A 19,923-nucleotide genomic window follows, 5' to 3' on the forward strand; every position below is an offset into this window, starting at 1 on the left:
CTCATAACACTTACTCTGAGGCTACCTGAGTTTTGTAACACGACTATAAATGACCTCACCTATACAAGCATTATTCAGTTTCTCATATTTCTTACAGCTGGGTTGGGAATAGATAGATTTATTGAATGTCAAATGTTGGGTTACCGTTATAGAGCAGAAGGAGGAAACGTTCATCTGGCACTTGAGGTCATCTTTAAACGTATAAAAAGGTTTTCGTCCAAAATGACAAAACGAATGTAGTATAAACAAATCTAATAGAGGGCACTCATTGACGCAAAATAAAAACATGTTGAACAGTGTTCAACGAAAGAATGTGCAGCAAAATACTCGTAACCAGTATTGGACCGAAAAGGAAATGATTTATAAGAAAGTATTGAAGTTTGAAAACCTACAACAAACTTTCTTCCTTTGTTCTAATACATATTTGGTGACCATCATGTAAAAATAATCATCTAGCAACCCACTTGGGATGATTTGATTATTGTAAATATGGCAACAGCAATGAAAAGAGAATTGTTCTTAATGTTTTTTCCAAAATATATAATTATAAAAAAAGGTTTTCTTTGTCATGCGCATAGTGTGACAGTACTTGGACTAAAAAAAAACGTATGGCCCTCATGTTTGCCCACCCATGACTTTCAGCAGCGATGCTGTAAACCGCAGATGGCAACACAAGCTCCGTTTACTTTAAATGTAGTAACAAACTCTACCACTAGATGGAAGACATGTCTTAAGTTTTATTTAGTAAAAGAGTTTTTGAACACGACAGGCGGTATATTAGAGGTCTCTACAATATTCTCTGGTCTGAGATATGGCATTTGTCCCTTTTTAAGTGTAAGTAACCAGTACCAATGATTAGTCGCGGCCCGTAATATTACCATTTTAGGGCGTGTGATATTTAAATCAATTCTGAACAAACCAATCAAAGAATATTGCAGGGTTAATCATTTTGTTTGAACCTATGTCCGCATACACAGAAGATCTCCTGAAATGCAGATAAATAGACCCTAGTAAACAAACGGGACACGCGCTGCTGCATCTAAAACATTTATAAAACACAGAGAAACAGTTAAATATATACTCACCTGTGCTTATGAACCAATCTATACTGCATTGTCGCTCACTCTTGTTTGTACTTCAAAAAAAAAAAATATTTAATCGATATTTCGGATACCTTTGAAAATCTTTCAACACCTGTTGGGACTTGGAAACGCAAGAGACGTGATGACGCAGTAAGGATGCTGAAGGCTTATTGGCTTGGTTGGTCTTCTCAGAAAATGTTTGGTTGTTACTGCGGTAAGAGACGCATTTATTTTTTTTTTTTTTATTTCATTTTTCCTTTATTGTGCACCTTTGTGACATGCTGTCGGTGTAGTTCGTGTAGTGATAAAAATATTTTAAAAATAAATGCTGTATAAATATGCACAAGTAATTTACAAGCTCTTACAATAAACTATGGTTTAACTATAGGAACCACAGTTTTTGGTTTTATTTGTAATAAAACCATAGTCACCACTCACCACAAATGTACTTTGGTCTCACTATAATTGATATAATCGATTTAACAGTCAATTTTACACTTTAGTTTAGGTAGTAGCTGAAACAAAAGGTCTTCAATATTTTTTTTTGTTAATATGTAAACAATATTGTTTATTCTTATAGAACCAGAGAAGAGATACTTTAATCACATACAAAAACTATTAATTGTGTCCTAGAATTCTCCATTGCTCAGTGTCATCAAACGTCATTGAATAACATTGTTTTTGCTCTCCATGCATTATTGTAAGAGCTTCACAGATTTCACCTTGAACTTTACGTTTTTGCTTTTCTCAGCAGTATTAGGAGGTGAGAACACACTGAACTCCAGCATGAGAGGAAAGAGAAATAAAACAAGAATGGTTTTCCTTGAGCCCAGGTGCAGCAGGACCCAGAACACGGTGGTACAGCCAAAGCAATCAGTAATATAGCACACCCACCCATCAGCCTTTCTGAACAGGTTTTTTAGAAGACACATTTATTTGAACAGCAGAATGCATGCCAAAAACGAACAATTTACAGCAGCATTATCATGTCTATTACTTCGTCCCTTGTTTTAATCAGTTCAGAAGAGTGAAGAGTCCGTGTGAAAGTCTGAGCAAGGCAGGTGTTCTTTTTTGTCGAAAGATCATAAGATCCATCAAACAGAACGACAACCACATACTGTTGAGTTAAGTACTGAAAGTCCTTTCGTTTACAGTCCAACCAATGGATTCTTGTTGGTATGCTTAGATATTACTACAAAGTGAAAAGAGTCCATTGGGAAAAAGCTGTAGTTCAATAACACCATCTGTCACCGTCTGAGCACCACCTGGTGTCAGACAAAGTCGCCAGACAAAAACAGACAGCAACTAAACAAATATAGAAATGAGTGGTGTTGTAAATTCACATGCAGTTTGTACACAGTGGCATATTTTGGACCATTTTTTCATAAATAGTCTATATGTTCACAGCTACATTCTGATATACTGTATGTGTGCTGTAGGTGCGAGCGTGCTTGTATGGCCTCAACAAGAGGAAAACACGTACTGTTTATATGCTCTCCTACTTGTACGTCGCTTTGGATAAAAGCATCTGCCAAATGAATAAAAGCATCTGCCAAATGAATAAAAGTAATGTGATGTAATGTACTGAGAAAAGTAAAGCAATGGGAGGCCCAAAAGCAGAAGTTCTCCGTTTCTGATCCCAGACCAGTTTTGTGTCACACTGTCCTCTCCTCAACTCAGCCATAACTGTATCGAGAGACAGCCTCAGTCTGTTATGCAATACAATAAAACTGTCCTCACTTTCCCTCTCGCATTTAAAGTCAACATGAAACCACAATGACCTTTTTTTGTCTTTTATGTCTCGGGTCTTCTTGTGCGACTCAGCAGTGCACATCGTTCAAAAATGTTAGAAAAATTCACCAGAGATGTTTGTTTGTGGCTGACATCACCAACGTCACATAGGTTTTAACCAGTAGGCGCCAGTGTTGTTTTATGATGGGACTTTTTGGCTTTGGAGGTTTGAAGGTTTGGCTCTATTCAAGTCTGGCCACCCACCATTCACAATCCAACCAATTCACAAAAGACAAAATAACATCTTGTTGAATATCCAGTTTCAATTGAAAGTACACTACATTGTGGAAGTTAAATGGGTTGCAGACAGTATTTCATGTTAACTTTAAATGTACAGTAAGTATTTCTCAAAAAGAAGAAAAACCTATTTTAACACTTTACTGCCGCCAATACAATTCTAAACTCTTTAATCTGTATCTCTGTAGTTATACAGGTCATGCTAAATGAAGTTGCACAGAATTTTGTTAAGCAGAGACACTTTTCACAGATGTGATGAAGTAGTCAGTCTTGGTCTTTCGTAAATGTCCTGAAAAGCCGTATTTTCCAAATACATGTAACATGTAAACATGACAAAAAGCAACATAGTGACAGCACCCCTTAAATAAAAGCCACTGTATTTCACACACGGTTTTTATAAACATAGATTAAATCATGTCAACAATAATAACTTAACTGAGGAAAAAGAGTTAGTGAAGAGAGCTGATGTACCCTCAACGCAGTGGTTTAAAACGAGGAAAACTAATAATAAAATAAATCTGTTATGTCATATTTTAGATATACTCTGGCACAGTACAAAATTAAATATTGATCTAAAAAAATAGCAGGAAAACGTTTTTGTTGCATTGTTTTTTTTTCTTTTCTTTTCTTTTCTTTTCTTTTCTTTTCTTTTCTGGAAGAGCTTATTTAGAGGAACAACACAGGTCCATTAATGGATTTGCTGAGGTGTTGTTTTTCGGAGCGGATAATAGAAAACATGATGAAGACAGATAAAGGAGAACAGAGGACCAGAAAGAAACAATTCATGTTCTCACTAAATGGATACGTAACAGCAGTGCCTACTTTTCCATTTTGATACAAAGATATACAGTATATGTTAAGGTCAACACACTCTATACACATAATATAACTAACAGGCGCATTACCCAGGATGCACTGGGGTTGTGCTTCAGCTAAACAGAGGTTAAGCAGTGGTGTTTCCGTATTCCCCATGTTTATTTTTGTCCCTCATGATTTGAAACAGACTTTTTTACAGACTGAAACCTGTTTCACAGTATATTTTTATAATGTGTCATATTTACAGGTAGTCCATATTTTAACGGAACCTGAAGGTCCATCATGTCCTCTCAGAGTCAGAATACATACTGTAGGTGCGAATGATTGTGTGCTCGGATTTATAAAGTAAATAACTCTCTCTCATACACACATGCTCTCAACAGGAGTGGGACATCACACTTCCGTTTTGGCATTTCAGTCTGTGGAACAGTAGCAGTCTATCCCCTCGGTTTGTCTTTCCCGTCCTTATGTTTTATATTTTCATTTGCCGTACGGGTGGTCACACGCTGCGGGGTGCCCGCTGCATCTCGTGGGTCCTGCGGTTGCGCCCTTTCTTGTTTTCCTGCAGTAGCTTCCACTTACTGGCGTGTGATTGGCTAGACTGGAGAAGCTGGCTGGCGTGCGATTGGCTGGCGTGCAGGAGATTGGCTTTCTGCCTACGCTGTTTCCGTTCTCTCTTCCAAACCTGCTCGCAGAGCTGGTCGACGCTGTTCGGGCTGGGGTGGTTGATGAGAGACAGGAAGTCACGATACCACAGCTTGCCGTTGGCCGGATCGTCTGGACCGGACCGGTCTGGAGGGTCTCGGTGCAGTAGGTCATCCAGTTGGTCGGTGGGAATCACGTGGAGGGTGAGGCGGAGGAGGGTCTGGATAAAGCCGTGCTCGACGGCGTGGCAGTAATAGACACCTGAATCCTTTTGGTGTAGAGTTCGGATCAACAGACCTTGTTCTGTACCCAACACTCGCTCGTCTGACTTTATCTGAAAATACAAACACGTAGATTACATCATATAGTTAGAGTATAGCAATTGACAACTGTATTTTTGGCAAACAACCCACATTCAGGATTCTGTAGGTGTTTTGGGCAATGATTTAAACTATTTTTTATGGAGGGAGTTTTCATATGATCTTTAAATGTGGACCACATGAAACAACGATCTAAAAAGCTCATCATAACATCATTAACACATTACATTACATTACAATAAACAATACTTCAACAGAATTTATGAATCTAAATTCATGTTAATTTCAGCATTTTCTGAAAGATTTTTAAAATCAAAAGTTTTATATGTTAACATTACCCAGTGCATACTGTAAAAAGCAAACAACCTAGGACTTTTATTTTATAAATTCTGTATTAAAGTTGTGAATCATGTCAAATGGATATTTTTTACTCTATACTGTAAAAAGCAAACAACCTAGGACTTTTAATTTATAAATTCTGTATTAAAGTTGTGAATCATGTCAAATGGATATTTTTTACTCTATACTGTAAAACGCAAACAACCTAGGACTTTTATTTGACACATTCTACATTAAAGTTGTGAATAATGTAAAATGGAGATTAAGGTTTTACGATTATTTGTGTCAAATGTGTGTCACTGACATTAACATACCTCTTGTTTTCTGTCTTCCCCGTGTCTCTGAAACAGCCAGTAGATAAGAGCGCGCTGAGACTTAGGACTGCACTCCAGAAAAGAGCTGCTATTCTCTACCCCATATACCGTCCTATCCAGCAGACCTCTATCACCATCTGCCTCATCTACAAGAGATAAAAGATACACAAGTAAGAGATTTAATTCTTCTTTAGTGCGTTTAACACAAACATCCACACACAGTATGTCTATCATATCACAGATGCAGTATCTCTCTGTGTTCGGGTCTACATGGGAACCAAGGCCAAAAAATAAAATAAAAGCCCCTCTTTACATTTCACCAGACTGTCCTAATTTAAACGCCTCTCTCGCCCTGTCTTTCATTTTCATCTGCCATGCTTTGAAGTCATGCTTATGAAATGTCAGAGGGCATTGTGGGTTAGCGGTGCCAATGTAATGAGGTGTGTGAGGCCACAGCTATGACACAGGAAGTCAGTGTGTGGTCCCGGTGAATGTGATTCCATCAGCCTTGCATCGCATATCTACATGGACGTGTGCGCGTGAGAGTGTACGTTTGTGTAAGTGCATGTTCCGCAGCCTATATTCCTGCAACAGCTGTGAAACTCTCTCAGCAGTGAAACGCGTGTTATTACCATAGTAAAGTGACCCTTTTAAGACTGTGTTTCATTTTCAAAGCGTTATTTAAACACTACCTTGGCATGTACAGAATGTATGAACGGCTAAAACAGTTACAATTATCTCTTTAGCTTCAAGTTGCAGTTTCTTTTACATCCAGAAATTTATTTTATAAAGAAACACCCTGTCTACACCCTATAGACTCCTTTCAAAAGATAAGGGTCACTTGACTGAAATGTTTTTCATGGTTTTTATTTGAAGGCTTATGTCTGAATGTTTGAAATTAGTTTTGTGAAGAAAACAAAACAAAAATAAAAAACGGATGAAATTTGAAGTGAACAATAAAGTAAAAGCAGCCAATAAAAGGCCAGAATAAATGGAAACTCAATCGATACGGTTTAAAAAACATGTCAGGTTAAGATTTCGAGAAACTGGCCTATAAAACGCCAAGTGTATATTAAAAAAAAAATAAGCAAAGGGTGAATAAACAATGAAGATGCTAGAATAAAACAGTTTTGATTTGGGGTGGGCATTTTTAGTCACAACATTGTGTGGTGTTTGTGTGTTATTTCATGGTTTAGATAAGTTTACCATTATTTTAAAACATATAAATAAAAAATGAGTAATTAGCCCAAACTTTTGAACACTAGTTTACAGTACCAGAACTTGCAGACGGTTCCTATACTTAAAATAAAAACTTGGTATGCCGATTCAGAAAAACTGTAGGTCCTACTGAAGTAAAAATGTCTAAATTGTATAAGTGCAGATTTGTGACTGTTGACCCACTATAACAGTGCTATTATTAGAGACACAGTATTAAACATATGTACGAGATCCATATACATTACCGTGATGCTGTAGATCTGAACATTGAGTCAAAGGGTCTCCGTTCCTGATATCCTGACGCCTCGTTCTCCTGCAATCGCAACACACACGCAATATAGTTTAAGAGAGGGCAGGTGAACCTCGCATATCCACACCCACACGCATCTGTCTCGCAGAGAGTTTTCGCCGCGTTACCATCAAAGTAAATCAAAGACAGCTCCACATGAGCGTACGTGTGCATATGAAACAGAACCTGTTTTAGCTCTGGGCTATTTAGTCTCTATGGAGTAAAGCCAGATCTGATGCTCGCGCTTTATGAAAAAGCAACATATGCAGCTTATGTCCCGAGTCCTTTGAATGTTCCTTCGAGGCAACACGGTAATTTTAAAAAAGGTGTAAAGCCGTTTCAGCACCAGTACCGCAAAACGAACCTCTCTTCCAAAAACACGGACTGTACATGTGAAACCTCATCTTGTTTTTAGGATCAAGCAGATATAAGTTCACCTTCGAGTCTAAAGGAAACGATTCTGAAACGTGAACCTCACAAAGTGCCTTTAATATGAATCTGCGGAATGGATGGTAGTCAGCCTGTCCGATGAAGTTATATATGACAACTCAAACCGGGCCAAGAACTGCTGCTAAAAACATTTCGAGAGACTTCTAATGCTCAGTCTTTGGTTATTTATAAAGCGTGTGATGAAAACCACACACAACAGCACATGTTTTACACCATGCATGAAATTCTAAAGGGATTCGTCTCATGTCAGTGTGTGTTTAAAAGATCAGGTACCTCTTAGCGGTAGGGAAGTATCTGGAACATTGCGAGCCATCCCAGGCGCAGTACGGATCACGTGCGAGGCAGCACTCAGCGCAAGCTTTGCCGTACACATCGCAGCGGTGCAGGGGCATCTGGGATACCCCGATGGAGGATCCGAGATAGAGCTGTTGCTGTGGACGAGAAGCAGGGACAATCATGAAACCGTTATTTTGGTGTGCCGAATGGCTAGTCGTGGTCTAGGCTGAGTGTTAGTTGAGTTAATGACCGCTCTAGTTTCTCTCAGGATACAGGACACATGCTCTGTATGCATCTGTTTAAATATGTATGCCTCCAGCTAACCTCTCAGTGTCTCCTTGATTATTCACACTGTCTAAGTAGGCCTCATAATCGCGGATGAACGCTGGAGCTCGGAGTGTAAAACAGACGGTGTGTATGTATGTGTGGCCTCTAATGGGAGTACTTCATGTTGCCGTGTTGTGAGTGACTATGACAGCAGCCTCTGCTCTGCGTAATGTAGCCAGAGGCCAAGCAGTGTGTGTGTGTGTGTGTGTGTGTGTGTGTGAGCTATGTTGGGTTTTCATACATGATAAATCTGGTTGTTCTATATCACCTCTGTCAGCAAAATAAGTTGCAGCATGGCAAATTTCCCACAACCCTCAGCGCTAAACAAGTTTACTCCAATCCCCAAAACACGTTAGGCCTGTTGAGTTCCCTGCAGCTTACCTGTTAGATTCATTGTGCTCTGTTGAGTATTTGACCTATGTTGCTCTATTAGATTTATTCTGTTCCCTGGAGTTCACGTATTAGAACAATTATGAGGTTCAGACTACTCAGATTTATCGCTTACCTGCTTTGTTGAGAGCTCCATGGCAGTGATGGCCGTCGGTTCCTGTGTATAAAAATAGTACTTTATTTTACTTTATCTGCAAAATAATAAGCTGAAAAAACTGTAAAAACATGTAAAAAGGCATTAAGGCCCAATTCTACCCCTTACCCCTACACTTTCCCCTACCCCTCCGTTTGGCGCGTTCACGTGAAGGGGTAGTGGTGTCTCAATTCTCCTTTGGTTGGAGGGCTAGGGGTAAGGTGAAGGGCCAGATAGCCCTTCAAACGAAGATTTTTCGGGACCTCACTTCAAACGAAGGGCTAAGAGAAATTTCCAACATGGCCGCTCACTCGAGCAAGCAGACCCATAAATGTAAGTAATTTTTGCCATTAAATAAGGATTTTATGACAATTTTTCCTTTTATGTATGTTACATTCAATCTTATGTTAGTATTTACGGTGATGTTCTTTTAACGTTTGCAAAAAAATCGCTAAAGTTTGCTAGCGGACAGCACTGATTGCACGATACTAGAAAATATATTTTTATGTCATATACCCGGGGCATCGGCACATGTCCTCTGACGTGACGAGCTAGCAACGACGTACTGTATGTGATGACGTATAACAGTGTAGTAGTGGTGTCCCATTTCTTAGCGGAACATTTGTAGCCCTTCCCCTTGCCACTTTGTTTCAAGAGGCAAGGGGAAGGGGCGAGGGGTAGGCGAAGGGGTAGAAAATAGAATTGGGATTGGGCCTAAGTGTACTACATAAAGAGTGCAAGGGAGGTGTAGTTGATTCCAATACGCCCTTTTCACATGACGTCACGCATCTTCCGTTCTGCCGCAAAGCAGTGTATCATTACTTCCGCTAGCACTCCAGTTCATAAGGTGGCGGTAATGCACCTATAAGCTGATTTGCCAACCGCCAGTAAAACTCAAGAAGAAGAAGTTACTTCCGCTAGCGCCTCAGAATGGAGTTTACCAAGTGGCTTGCACATCTGCCACAAATACGTCTAGATGATGTACAACGTCTTGCAGACAAATTTTCGCTAACGACAAGATCAAAGCTAGAGAAGGATACAAATTCTTCGTTGAACAGTACCTGTTTGATTATGAAGGTAAGTGTTTTGTTTTCTTTTTGTGTTAGCGAAGGTGCTAGGATAAGTACTTGAATACGTGTTCTGTCAGTTTTTTTCTCACCGTTGTTAAATTCCAGCGCGACGGCAAAATGGAACTTCTTCTTCTTCTTCTTCTTGTTTGTTGCAAGACAGATGTTATGATACACTGCTTTGCAAAAAGGCGGAAGTTAAGTGACGTCATTGTGAAAAGGGCGTATGCCAATTTGATTTTGAATTTATATTTAAGCAAAGTGTCCACACTGTGATTTTCCAAGGTTTCCATATAATCTGTTTGTTCAGACGGTGTCATCAATATGCAACTCATTGACATTTGTTGCCATGACGATGATGCAAGCATGAGTAAGATGTCTGGCGGCTTTCTTTTATAGACCGTTTCATCAGACGCACGTGCCTGGCTCGAAGTTAACTTTTGGTTTGTGTTTGGTTATCGGTCTGGCTAGTGGCTAATAATACAATTTATTTATATTTAATTTATATTAATAATAATTCTTATGGATATTTTATTGTACATTAATTGTATTAAAATAAATAAAAACTTGATTCTTTACGGGGGTCTACCGGAAGTTACGTTTTGGCCATATAACGTTTATGTTGTTGCTGCTGAAACCATCTATAAGAACTGTCAGACTGAAAACATGGCAGAAATTGGAAATTTTGTCTCTGCTCATGTTTGTCATCTGTCTCATCTATCGTGTCTGCTGAATTTGCAAAGTACAGAGAATATGAGCAATAAAAGTCATTGTACGCATTGATGCATACTAATGCTGACTCGTTCATTTTACGGTCACATATAATGTCACATAAATGTTCACTAAATGGCAAGTTCGATTTGACAGCTCAGATTCATTTCAAACCGTATATTGGAAGAATAGCTGAATAAATCATTATAATAGTCTTTAAACTTACTCTGAACACAGTCATCTCCTCCAGCAGGACTTCTTCAAGGTCATGCCAAGTTCCTCTGGGAATGGACACAACCTTAAGAACTGTGCCCATGTCTTAAAAAGAGAAATAACATCTGATTCACTTACGTTAATGTAACATAGAAATGCATTATAATGTGTAAATAAAATAATTCTAAAATCATTTTCTAAAGGTTTTTTAAAAGAAAGCACATCATTTGTCTTATGGAAAAGACTAACAATGATAAAAATATTAATCTGCATCATCACACTCACCAGTGCCAATAAACATGACATCATACTGGCCATCCTCTGCCTCCACCCTGTCCACCACAATCTGAGTAAACTGATAATCCACATCAATTCTGATTATGATAGGATGGTTGTTAATGGGAAAAACGGGATTGTACATGGCTGGGTGGCTCCTGGCAAATGTGATAACGTCATCAGGAAAGTCCTTCGTCGACTCAAAGCCATCAAACGTTTTGCTGGGGCACTGGGAGCAATGGAGAACATGTGTTAAATGAAATAAAACAGGTCAGTGGTAAAAGAAACGTATTAGCACCAATTGGCGGCTCTTACTGTGCCAGGTCTTGGGTACGGTACTCTACCCAAAAATGGTACCCATTGATAGTTGGGTCCATCTCGGTGGGCATATGGACCCAGAAACACCCTCCTGATATCTGCCATACTGTACATGCACACCGCTGAGCCTTTAAAGATGTTACTGTAAAACAAAGAAACAGCAATCATGAGTTTTTGACAGGTTTGCCTATGGGGACTTAAGACACAATTATCAAGGTTTGAATAGAGCAAGACAGAGTATGCAAATAGGTTTTGTGGAAAATGGGATTATTGTGTAAATTGGATGTTGTAATACCTGGATGTTGTAAACACAGCATAGATAATAGGGTTCTTAGGATCCTTAGAGCTCATAAGAAAAACATCCTCTGTAAATGATCAAATTCAGTGTCAGTGAGGAAACCATGATGCTGTCTACAGTATACCAATATCCAGTAATGTAAGTTACTGTATGGGCAACTTACGTAGTTCATCAAAATGTGTGTCAATGCCATTCAGGCCTGGAACAGAGCAGATCAACCGGGCTTTTAGAAATGTGGTCCATTTGTTCACCAAACTCCTGTGGCCTCCAAAGTCATTCTGTCAGAGACGAAACAAAGCTCACTCATCACATTTACCTCAGAAATGTTGGTGTAAAACAATAAAGCATTTCATTAAACTACATGTTTCGATTTTCCAAAGACCATGTTAAAAGAAGCCAAATTCAACATTTATGTTTATTGAAATCAAAAGAAATATAGGCCTATTATTTGGAAAACATAAAATACAATTTTAATAAAATGAAAAACTTTAAATAACCTGAAATACGTTTAAGTAGAGAAACAACAATTATTAACTGGAAATAAATAAAATCTAAACTAAATCTTAAACAAATAAATTAAACTTAAATGGCAATATTAAAAATAAAGAAATAACAAAAGCACATAACAAAACTGCTACAAATTAAAAGCTAAAATTAACATTAAATAATAACCATGAAATAACCAATAACTAAAAATATATAAAAAAAAGTTAATTTAAAATATTAATACAAAATAAAAAACTAAGGATTGCTGTACTCTGGTTGCTATTAGCCCATGTCAAAAAAACGCAAATGACAAGAATATTTTGTTCCATGGAAACAGTATATATACTTTAATCCTTCCAGGAAACCACTGAGATTTTTTAACCCTAATTAGACTGATGATTGAATTCACAAATTCTAACATCTCATTACACCGTGTAACAAATTTTTGTTTTGCCCGACCTTTTTATAGTTCTTGAAACAATTCTGTGGTGCTAATTATTTTGGTAATATTTACTTTCATGTAGCATCAATGTTTTAGTGTATATTTAGCTCAAGTACACTTTGATCTTAAATCATTAATTACGATATATTGGTATATTGCAAATAAACAAAAACTGCACAAATTTCACATATTTAAAAAAATTATATTCCAATTGTCACTGTCAGAAAATTCTGGAAATTTCTGTAGCACAGGGAAGGTGGGATGAAGCGATGATGGGTGACTACGTCTGGAACTTGGTTCGTGAGGACAGTATTAGTCATAAAAGAAAAAAACGATCAAATGTCACTTCTGATGTTTTGGACGACTCATTTTTAGTAACTGTTATTCAACTATTGTTTTGAGCTCAGTGTTACGCCAGTACCTTGTAATTTCTGCGTACGAGTTATAATACCGAAATGTATAAATGTGTGAAAATGTTTTTTAGTTTGGACTGTCGATGGTAAGAAAAACATTATGTGATTTTCGTATTCAGCATGTTGAACTTCATAAAGAAACTAAAAATTACAGCGAAACACAACTTTTGAAAAAAAAATTGTTACAATGTGTTATAAAAAAGTAATAAGTACATTCCTACTAAACTGTATGTACTTCAACACAACAGTGATCTAGAAATCACCTAGAAAATGATCACTGATGAGTGGTTTCGGAAAGGTGCGTACATGTGTGTCAATAAACACACACACACGTCTTTCGTGTTCCTGGCAGCTGTCATATGAAACACAGCTGTAATATAAATAGTCTCACATGCTGTGGGTTTATCAGCTGTAATTAGCAGGGTTGGAAATGATCTAAACATAAACTCTTCATAATGACACAATTGTCTGTGCCAGAGAACGAAGAATTCCAGTCGTGCCGGAATACCGAAGGACCTGTAATTGAGAACACCTTTCTACCACTTCAAGATGTAGACTCGCACTTGAGCCGAATAAGTCTGCCAGAGTCTCACATTTTGCTCCACAGTGGAGTCTTTGTTTTCTTGGCTGATGGCTTCTACGATATTTTAGGCATCTCTTAAGTTTCAGAGCGGGGTGAGAGCAGGACTGCAGGAAAGCACTAGCTGGGCCACCTGTCTGGCCACCGTGAAAGGAATGGGGAAGTAGCAATGGTGTGTATAACCCTATAATCCCATCTATATCTCCTCTAGAGTTACAGGTTTCATATAAACGTTTTCATAAATTGTTCTAAACTAATTTTCCCAAAACCCATAGCCGTATGCCCATGTGTATATTGAAAAATGAATGATCTGACAGAAAGTTGACAGTATGACAGTATGTTTCAACATCATGAAACAACTGAGAACATTTATTTATTCTCCTGATAGGAACAAGCAACCGTCAAACAACAAAGTATTTCTTACTGATTGTGTGTGTGCCAACCAATCAAGTTAACGCATAAGGAGTCCTGTGTGTTTGTGTGTAAAACGGGGTCCAAGTACCTTACACAACTGTCCAATTCTGGCATGTGTGGCTTTACTGATTTGTTCCCCATCAATGGCATTTTCTCTAAAGAACAGAAAGATCTTGTCGTCTTCTGGGTTGTCGCTTTCTGGAATGAGGTGCACGCTCACAAATCTAGGATCTAAATGGACAGAAACAACACAAACTCATGAATACAGGAACAAAAGCAGCATATAACATGAACATCTGACACATTGAAGGTGGTCAATGTGTAAGCTTCCTTATTTAAAGAATTTTACGTCATTAAAGCATCAAGTCTTTCTGTCTGTGAGACACATCATGTGTTTGTAAGCACTAGTGACAGTGTTGCAGGTCACAGCTCTTCATGGTTATTCATGGTTATTTCTTTATTCACACACACTTGTGGTGTGTGATTCTCCAAGAACCACATCACACATATACACACCTCACACTGCCGACACTGTGGCACCACCAAACTGACATACACACGCAGTCACCTCGCCACATCCACGCACACACATTCCCATGAGGCTCAAAGAAACCAAAGCCATTCATATAACCTTTATTTGCTCCTTAAGATAAAAGACAACAGGAAATATGAGGAAACGGTGTGATTCTCAAGTTGAAAGTATTCAGTGTTTTCAAATCCTAAATCACTACCTGTTCTCTCACATTCTTACCACACACCAAGCCGTGTGGTCATTATGTGCTAACATTTTTTCAAGGATTAAACGTCTAGGAAATTCTAGTTCCTCTTGACTAGTTGTGTCCTATCTTGTTCGCTCTTTTTGTGAACAACTTTTCACTTTAGCATTATACATTGTTCTGTATAAAGTATATAGTTCGCGACCCTTTTAAATCTTAAAACAAACATATCAAACATATCGTATGGCCCATTTTGGGTCCAACCCAGAAGTATGTTTATCTGTGTTTGAATAATAAGAAAAGAAAAGAAAAGAGAGAAGAGAAGAGAAGAGAAGAGAAGAGAAGAGAAGAGAAGAGAAGAGAAGAGAAGAGAAGAGAAAAATAAATAATAAAAAAATTTATCAAATCTAATCTAATCAAATAGAAAATAAAATTAATATTTTGAAAATGTTTGTATAAATTAAAATAAATATTTATATGTGTATATATATACTGTATATATATACACATATATATATACTGTATATAAAATAAAATAAATATTTTAATACTCATATTAAATAAATTCAAATAAATACCAACCGTTGAGCCACCTGGAGTCATGCTGCTCTGTTCTGATTGGATGGTGCTTGCCTAATGTTCTAAAAATGGCAAAGTCCCGTCCCATGAAGTCAGCTGACGTCCCAGCATACAATTCCCCATCTGGAGGTCAAAAACACAAATTAAAAATAGTTTTTAGGACGGTCACTGTGAGTTCAACATGGAGGGCGAAATCAGACATGTCAGGAGGGACGAGTTCAGTCCAGGTTTTGTAAACATTAATAACAGCTCAGAGAACTGTGACAGGCGACACTTAGGCAATTTCACGGTCAAAGATGGCGAGAGAACAGGAGGGTTTGTGCGTGTGTGTCGCGAGTGACCTTTAATCTGAGATGAGAGATTTAACAGTCGAATGCTCTGCAGGTGGAGCACAAAACCAGAGGAACAGTGTGCAATGGTCATCCTCTAGAGAGACCATTAATCAAAGGTGTTGAGTTTCCATTCAGAACATAACAACACAAATGCACGGCAAGAGAGTCTTGTTCATTGTCTTTAATTTACCAGACTTGTTTTATATTCTGTTTATAGTTTAAGTTTGCGGAGTGCCAAAAGCATTAATGGAGTTTTATGGAGCGTAATGAAGATGCTACTTCTGTCTCTCTCTCTTGTCTGTCTCTCTGGATGGTTGCTATAGGTGCCAGGTGAAAAATACCCTCAAACCACTTGTCTCAGGCCTCTCTTCCAAAGCCTAATGGGTTTGTTCTTTATCATTTACTGTTCAGTTTGCAATGTCAAGTAACAGCACATCTGAGTGTATGAGACACATTTCATGTTGACATGAAGTATTTGGAGTTACGGGTTTGTTTACATCAGTACGTTTGAGTTGAAGTTGAAAATAACCTTAGCACGCAGTACTAAATATTAACTAGAAAATCAGCAGTTCTTATTCAACTCCACAACACTGTCACATGCACTTACCGATCAGCAGGGAGGCAGTCAGCAGTTTGGGGTCGTAGGGGCTTTTTCCCCGGCCGTTCTCAAAATGTGAGGATGACAGCCGAAAGATGTTGTCCTAGATATAAGATGCGAACACATTTAATCTGTCTGAGGAGTAAAGTTATAATTTGTTGCAATGAATTGTTTTCACCCTTAAGAGTTTTGAATGTGCCAGACATTATAAAAACTGTGTGTGTATGTGTATTTCAAAGTATATGTCAATGCTCACTATGCACACCTATAAGAGGCATATTGATTTTATTGACAATAATTATATTGATTTTGAACAATAATAATGTTATTTTATGGTAATTTTAAGTAGTTCTTATGGTCATTTTGTGTTAGTTGTTAAAACATGAATATCAATAATCTAAGGCAACAAATGTTACATTTTTCAAAAACATTTAAATTATTACTACACATGCATTCATCTCTGTTTAAATAAATATGAGCAATAGAAGTAAGTCTTGCCTTTAATGACGTGAGGGAGTGACACAGCAATAGAGTTTATAGAGTTTATTATGAGCAACACAATGGGATTAAACACTGGAGTGGAGATGGATTTACCTCTGGGCGTTTTCCCACTTCTACATAAGTACAGGTGGGATGAAAAGCTCCTGTTCCACACACGTACAAGTGCGTTTGATTAAACGACTGCAGAACCTTTATGAAGTTCGAACATTCCTTCTGCAGAAGAGAAGACAGAACAAGAACCTCTCAGCATTTATTTATAATCATGTTTTTTTAGCCAATAGTTTAACTACTTTTTACTACTACATACTTCATGGAAAGCATTTCTAAGAGAGAAAAGCAAACTAAATCTGTGGAGTGTCTGTAATTCTGTATTCACAGTCGTCGCAGCGTTCTCAAATAAACAAACACATCTGTGTCAACAAGAGCCTACAGACACAGCTTATCACTTACTGATACACACACGCACACGCACACGCGCACGCACACGCACACACACACACACACACACACACACACACGCACACACACACACACACACACACAAACTCTCGCTCTCTCAAAGTGGACCCCAAAAATTTAAGTCAATTCTTGAACATATATATAAATGCCATTTATATGATTTTAAATAGCACGTGCATAGACTGTACAGTACATCATAAGAAATTATCTAAAAGTAAATGAAATAAAATAACTAAAGTTATCGAAAAAAAATATGATAGCTCTGAAAATGGTTAATAACATAAAGTGTTTGCAGATATACCTGGATGTATATATCCTCATCTAAAATACACAGTAATTAAAAAAATAAAAATTCATAATTTATTCTCCCTTATACGGTTGAAAACATGCATATGACCATTTTCTTATGTGGAACACAAAATATATATTTGAGGAATGTCTCAGTGCTTTTCTGTTCATACAATGGAAGTCAATGGGGGTTAATATTGTTTGTTTACCAACGTTCATCAAAATATCTTTCGTGTTCTGCAGAATAAAGAAAGTCCTACAGGTGATAAAAAAATGATAAAAAGGAAATGATAAATAAACTTTCATTTTTGGGTGAACTATCCCTTTAAGTATCTAAAGACATGTTTTATTATACAGTATACTAAATGATTTTCTATACCCTTACAAAATTCAAAACTCATTAACACAATCATATGAACAAAGTAAGTTTATATGTCATTATGTTACCAGTGCATTCCAGATATAGAAATTATCGCCAAATAGTTTTGGCAGACGCTCACTTTCAGGCAGGTAAACAATGTTAATGTAATTTTTGCATTCAGTCAGCTCTGTATATAATGTAATTCCTCTGTGTCGAGGTGTATAGGATATGTTTGCATTTTTGAACTACACTTCTGCTGTCTGTCACACACATCAACACAACTGACTAACACGCAGCCACGATCAGCGTTATTAAAAGGAAAATATTACAACAGCTGGAGTTGTGTTCCAGCAGGCTGTTTAGAGCATTAACAGGGAAATCCTGTTATGGCCGTCCTGAGATCCCCAGTGGCCCGTACTCTTAGGGATAATGTGTATACGTGGATGTGTGAATGTGTGTTTGTGTTTGTCAGCTCTACTGTGGCGTCTGGGATTTTGCCTATAGCAAATACGTGTATGTGTGTGTGTTCAGGAGCTTCTCAGCTACGTGTCTCAGTCTTTCCTTGAGCAAATTGCAGTGACTCAATCTATGTGGTAAAGGTTTACAGAAGAGTACACAAGGACACAACAAAGTATGACTCAAAGTTTTGGCTTCTTTTTCAACTTTTGTTACTTCATCAGCACCAGGGGCCAGACTATATTTATTCTACACAGCTTTTTCCAGAGCATTTGTCAAAACTGCACTGGTTTGGGTATTTCTGCAACAGCAAGTGTTGCTGATTTATTTAAAACATATTTAAAACTGATCTTAAATTTTAAAACACATGTTTGATAGTAAAGTTGCAACCAAATTAACATATTTAAAAACCAGTTTTAATCATAAAACAGTTTTTACTTGGGATATTTTTTGAGCACATAAGTTACACACACAAGTACTACACTCTTAAAAAAAAGGTGCTTCGAAAGGTTCTTCAGTGCCATAGAAGAAGCTTTTGGTTCCATAAAGAACCTTTAACATCTGAAGAACCTTTCTGTTTCACAAAATGTTCTTTAGATTATAAAAAAGAGATGGTGCGTTAAAGAAAAATGGTTACCAAAAACCATTGTTGTTTGTTTTAACTTAGCCTGTCATCTCTAATAAAACATTTCACGTAGAGTAACACTCAAAATGTAGGATCAATTACCCATTTTTAATTATTTCCCCTCAATTTTAGAATAATTGAAAACCCATCAAACTACAGGCATAAGATCAAACTAGGAATTATATTGACTAAAAAATAAAAAAAGAATCAAAATTCTTATCATAGAAAATGTTTTATCTTAGCATATAGATCTAGAATTTATAAAAAGGATCTCATTTTATCAAGCAGCGTCTTGAGGTTCAACCCTAAGATGCTTTTTAAACCACATTAAAGGTGTTATCTATTTTGGCCTCTTACTGGCTTTTTCTTCATAATCATTTTCTTCATCATTCAGCCAATTCAAAACAAAATTTTTGAATGTAAAGAACTTAATGCCTAAGCACAATTATATTTTTTGTCTACAAAAGTAACTTTGAAGCGTTAAGCATGCACCTTCAAAACAAACGGTTTTAAGATCATAAGAAACATTTCAGTTTACTGACCCTAAACTCTTAAATGGTAGGTCTATGTCACAATTTCAATCTTATCTCTTATATCCATCCAAACCTACAGCTGCGTCTAGGACACTACTAATCTCCAAATATCTAACACTGCGCCCACATGAATGAGGTTTTTGTGAAGACCTGATCTCAATAAGCATTGATCTCACTTTCTCTTTGTTTCTAGCAAATTGCAGCTGAGATCCTTCAACAGGGTCAGCAGTCTTCATCCACCCTCAAAAGGGCCCTAAATTGACATTGTCCCACTTCACTTCAAACACGCTTGAGTAAACCACTCTTTGGTAGAACAAGCTTCAGTCAATCTTTCTCTATTCAGCGATCTCCCTCACTTCACATAAAAGCCATCTTTCACACAGCACCCCAGCATTCAGCGAGACCATGTTTACATCGAAATCTCGCTCAATGCGTTTTATTACCATTCAAATTAGCGCCATTGAGAGCCAACCAACCTTATAGTTTCTTTATGATGCTAACAGGGCAGAGGGCCCGTTGCCATGGCTCTATATTTCGAGGCGACGCCTTGGGCAGTGTCTGCGATGGAATTCATGAGAGCAAACGGCGGTTACGCCTGCAAAGCGCTTGTACGCCGTCGTCCCCACAATT

At 37.6% G+C, this 19,923-nt stretch overlaps 1 protein-coding gene across 1 annotated transcript in view; it reads right to left on the bottom strand.

Annotated features, from left to right (window-relative positions):
* Positions 1-1,652: 1,652 nt before the first annotated feature.
* sema3ab (sema domain, immunoglobulin domain (Ig), short basic domain, secreted, (semaphorin) 3Ab) overlaps positions 1,653-19,923 on the bottom strand; it is a 31,929-nt gene continuing 13,658 nt past the window's right edge. The window contains exons 4-17 of the mRNA XM_057348245.1: positions 16,665-16,784; positions 16,080-16,173; positions 15,144-15,263; positions 13,934-14,076; positions 11,674-11,788; positions 11,508-11,577; positions 11,210-11,354; positions 10,904-11,123; positions 10,632-10,723; positions 8,610-8,651; positions 7,775-7,932; positions 7,008-7,075; positions 5,545-5,690; positions 1,653-4,905 (exon numbers count right to left, since the gene is read on the bottom strand). Of these exons, the coding sequence (XP_057204228.1) occupies positions 4,426-4,905; positions 5,545-5,690; positions 7,008-7,075; positions 7,775-7,932; positions 8,610-8,651; positions 10,632-10,723; positions 10,904-11,123; positions 11,210-11,354; positions 11,508-11,577; positions 11,674-11,788; positions 13,934-14,076; positions 15,144-15,263; positions 16,080-16,173; positions 16,665-16,784 (2,013 nt within the window). The 3' untranslated portion in view covers positions 1,653-4,425. The remainder of the gene's footprint in view (positions 4,906-5,544; positions 5,691-7,007; positions 7,076-7,774; positions 7,933-8,609; positions 8,652-10,631; positions 10,724-10,903; positions 11,124-11,209; positions 11,355-11,507; positions 11,578-11,673; positions 11,789-13,933; positions 14,077-15,143; positions 15,264-16,079; positions 16,174-16,664; positions 16,785-19,923) is intronic.

Source organism: Triplophysa rosa, linkage group LG12, assembly GCF_024868665.1.
Source record: "Triplophysa rosa linkage group LG12, Trosa_1v2, whole genome shotgun sequence".
Lineage (NCBI taxonomy): Eukaryota > Metazoa > Chordata > Actinopteri > Cypriniformes > Nemacheilidae > Triplophysa > Triplophysa rosa.